Below are 3,414 nucleotides of genomic sequence, written 5' to 3' on the forward strand. Positions count from 1 at the left end.
TTTGAACGTAAATCGAACCTAATTGGTTCGAACTTCATAGCTATAATTCGAACCTAATTGGTTCGAATTACTCTTCATTTCGTAGCTCAAACAATTCGAACTTAATTGGTTCGAATTATTTTAAATACAAATTGAACCAAGATGGTTTGAATTAGTAAGAAACAGAGCTGAATATGTTACGTGCATGGGAATAAATTAGTGTACGAGTTACATTAATCAAGACATGATGCGGCAATTAAATAAAATACATAGACCAACATGGGTAACATACAACTCGACACATAAATCATCTAAAAAGGTGCGACCCCGTGAAGCAACGACGTGGAACCCGTGTCCTCTGACCTCTTCGGATAAGCGGCTCCTCATCCTCGATCTCGTCGTCCTCGTCCTCGTCCTGCAGGGCTGGCTGTGCAGGCGTCCTAGGCTGGACATGTACCGGTCGGGATGAGGACGGCCCGGCAACTGAATGTGACCCAGCAGTATGTGCCGACGCTGGGGTACCACCCAAAGCGAAATACTGAGGAGGAGACACAGAGGGCGGCTCATTCAGATCGACATCTAACGCTGCCTGTGTCCCCGTCGTCTGACTCCGCCCAGGGACAGCCTCATCATCATGCATCATGGCACTGATGTCATCAAAGAAGGGGGATCCAAGATCCCCATCAAACCCAACACCGGCAAGTAAGTCTGAAAGCGTGCTGCCTGGACTCACCCATGGCCTACTCTCCTGAGGTGTGTGGTCGTAAGGGGGAACTCCAACGAAGTAATCTCCCAGCGGCACCTCCCTAAGTCCAGCCTCAGCATAGGCAGCGGGATCTCCGGTGGCGTGCCCCTGTCCACCAAGGCCACCAGCCTCACCATGGTCCTGGCCCGCAACGGGTGCCCTCCGTCTGCCTCCATGCCCTCGTCCTCGATGACCACCCCTACCTGCCTCATCAGCCTTGTCGATAGCCTGCTCTATCCACCTCCACTCACGCTGTCTCCATCGTGTCCTGACACCAGCTCTCCTCTCAACCCGTCGCCTATCAGGGATATTGTCGACTCGATCCATGTCGGGAACTCGCCCAGGACCCCTCTGTGATGCCTCGACAGGAAAAGGAACGCCCCTCGGATCCCCCAGATCAAACTCGGGCGATAAGAACCTCTTTCCGTGCCGACTCCACTAGTCTAGGAAGGCGTGTGAAGGTCCAGGGTCGGCAACAATATCGAACCGGAGGACGTGGTACGCACGAATCTCCCAAAGAGTATGTCAATGCCGTAATACAGACGGAAACCAACGATCACCGCCTCTCCCGTCCTTCGACATCAGAAAGTCGATGTTAAGGGCGGGACGCGGGAGGGGCTGCACACCACCAAACTGAGGTAGAATCCTATCTACCTGATGCCACTCTACAACGGCAAAGTATATAAGCGACGTGACAGACCGCCAAAGCGCCGTGTGGCGAGGCTCCAACGCCTCCGGATGCACAACCTGAAGTACATCGGGGGAGCTATACGACATCCAGATAAACTGCACAGAAAAATAGCTATGTTGTCACGCCAACTCTTATAATACAGAAACATCTGATGTCTAGTTATTCAAATAAAAGTATGACAGGAACAACACTCACATCCCTGGGCTGCAACATGTCTATCTTTAGTCGTGTGCTCTGTACTCTAGGACCGTTCTCGCTGTAGGAAGGGCTGTAACCTGACCACCTGCAGCGCACATGGGTGTGATGGTTAATCAGAAGTATGACATATTTGTAATGCACTACAAGCGTACATGAAGAATATCTATCTTAACTTGAAATATAAAAGCGTGAGTAGCATACCTCGATGCCAAAGGCCAGCTGCACATGTCATACCCAGCAGGCCTAAACCTGGGAAAGCGCCAGAAGATCCAGGACTGAAGTAGCTGTAGTGGGCCCGCTAACTTCACCACATGTCTGTTTGCCACTCGGCACATGCACCGGTACAACCAAGCCAATGCAGCAGACCCCCAACTGTAGGAACCCATCTCCTCAAACCTAGCAGCGTAGGGAAGCCATCTGATGTGAATGCGGTTGCCGGACTTGTCTCCAAACAACTGAGTGCCTAACAACATCATGATATAGGCACGAGCAAATCGGCGCACAGTCTTCTCATCGGCTCCCTCGGGGCACTCTCCGAAAGTCTCCTGGAACCAGGTGCAGTTAACTGCGAACTTCTGAACTTGGCTCGGAGGAGGAATCACTCCAAGCAACTCCTCGAACCACACCCAAACTGGACGTCCGCCCTCGATATACATATGAAAATTTGTAAGGCAACCGCTGACATAACGCCCGTCCACTGCCAACCCTAACTGGTACGCCACGTCCTGAAGCGTGATGGTGCACTCTCCGAAGGACATATGGAAGGTGTGCGTCTCAGGACGCCACCGCTCGACAAAGGCGCTGACAAGGGGCTTATCTAACTGATACCATCTATCGTTGAGCCTAGCCAGATGGTATAAGCCGGCCATCTGCAAGTATGGAACATAACACTCATCGAGTGGCATGCCTTGTTGCCGCCGCATGCTCCTGATGCATCGCTGTGGCTGCGCATTAAATGGACCGCATTATTAGAACCACATACAATACTGGTAAGCCAAAAAAATACTAACACAATAAACCACTTACATAAACTACTTACAAAAAACCACTTATCATAAACCACCAACAAAACCGCATGCAAAACCACTAAAATAAACCATTTGCAATATCACTACAATAAACCACTAACAATACCACCTAACATAAACCACTAACAATACCACCTAATATAAATCGCTAACATAAACCACTTACATAAACAATTAACACAACCACATATAAAATCACCTACAAAAAACCACTTAGCATAAACCACCAACTAAACCGCATGCAAAACCTCTAACATAAACCATTTCCAATTAACACCACCACTAAAACCACAGGCAAAACCACTAACTCAAATAAACCGTGTGCACAAAGTTTTCTATGTACTAACCTCGTTCTTGATCATCCCGGCTATATGAGCAACCCCATCCAACCGGTACAGCCTTTCAAGATCGTCCCCCATAAGCTGAGTCCTCGGTTCAACTATTTCTTGGATCGAATCTGGGTCGTTTTCTCTGGGATTTGGTGGGGTATGAGAAATGAGAAGTGGTTCGAATTTGCTTGATTCGAACTCCTTTTATACCACAATTGCATGTAATTCGAACCAATTAGGTTCGAATTATTTGAGCCAAATGTAAAGTAATTCGAACCAATTAGGTTCGAATTATTTGAGCCACGAAATGAAGAGTAATTCAAACCAATTAGGTTCGAATTATAGCTATGAAAAAGTATAAACAAATTATAATTTTTATATTCACAAACACTAAAGTCTTTGTAATTATAAATATCTAATAAACATAATTATAGACTAAGTTTT

At 47.5% G+C, this 3,414-nt stretch overlaps 1 protein-coding gene across 1 annotated transcript; it reads right to left on the reverse strand.

Annotated features, from left to right (window-relative positions):
- Positions 1 to 1,249: 1,249 nt before the first annotated feature.
- Positions 1,250 to 3,060, reverse strand: LOC107469078 (serine/threonine-protein phosphatase 7 long form homolog). Its single transcript, XM_021133868.1, has 4 exons — positions 2,989 to 3,060; positions 1,815 to 2,557; positions 1,611 to 1,698; positions 1,250 to 1,471 (listed from the first exon to the last, which is right to left on the reverse strand). Exons 1-4 carry the CDS (start codon positions 3,058 to 3,060, stop codon positions 1,250 to 1,252), a joined length of 1,125 nt encoding a protein of 374 aa, XP_020989527.1.
- Positions 3,061 to 3,414: the final 354 nt, after the last annotated feature.

This window comes from Arachis duranensis, chromosome 10 (assembly GCF_000817695.3).
Source record: "Arachis duranensis cultivar V14167 chromosome 10, aradu.V14167.gnm2.J7QH, whole genome shotgun sequence".
NCBI classification, from domain to species: domain Eukaryota; kingdom Viridiplantae; phylum Streptophyta; class Magnoliopsida; order Fabales; family Fabaceae; genus Arachis; species Arachis duranensis.

Bases quoted from the DNA above. Each gene is read 5' to 3' on its own strand.
- LOC107469078 (XM_021133868.1), bottom strand. From the start codon at position 3,060: ATGGGGGACGATCTTGAAAGGCTGTACCGGTTGGATGGGGTTGCTCAT. The intron at 1,699-1,814 runs GTATGCTACTCA...TGTGCGCTGCAG, and splicing joins AGCTGGCCTTTGGCATCGAG to GTGGTCAGGTTACAGCCCTT. The intron at 1,472-1,610 runs GTGAGTGTTGTT...GATGTACTTCAG, and splicing joins ACATGTTGCAGCCCAGGGAT to GTTGTGCATCCGGAGGCGTT.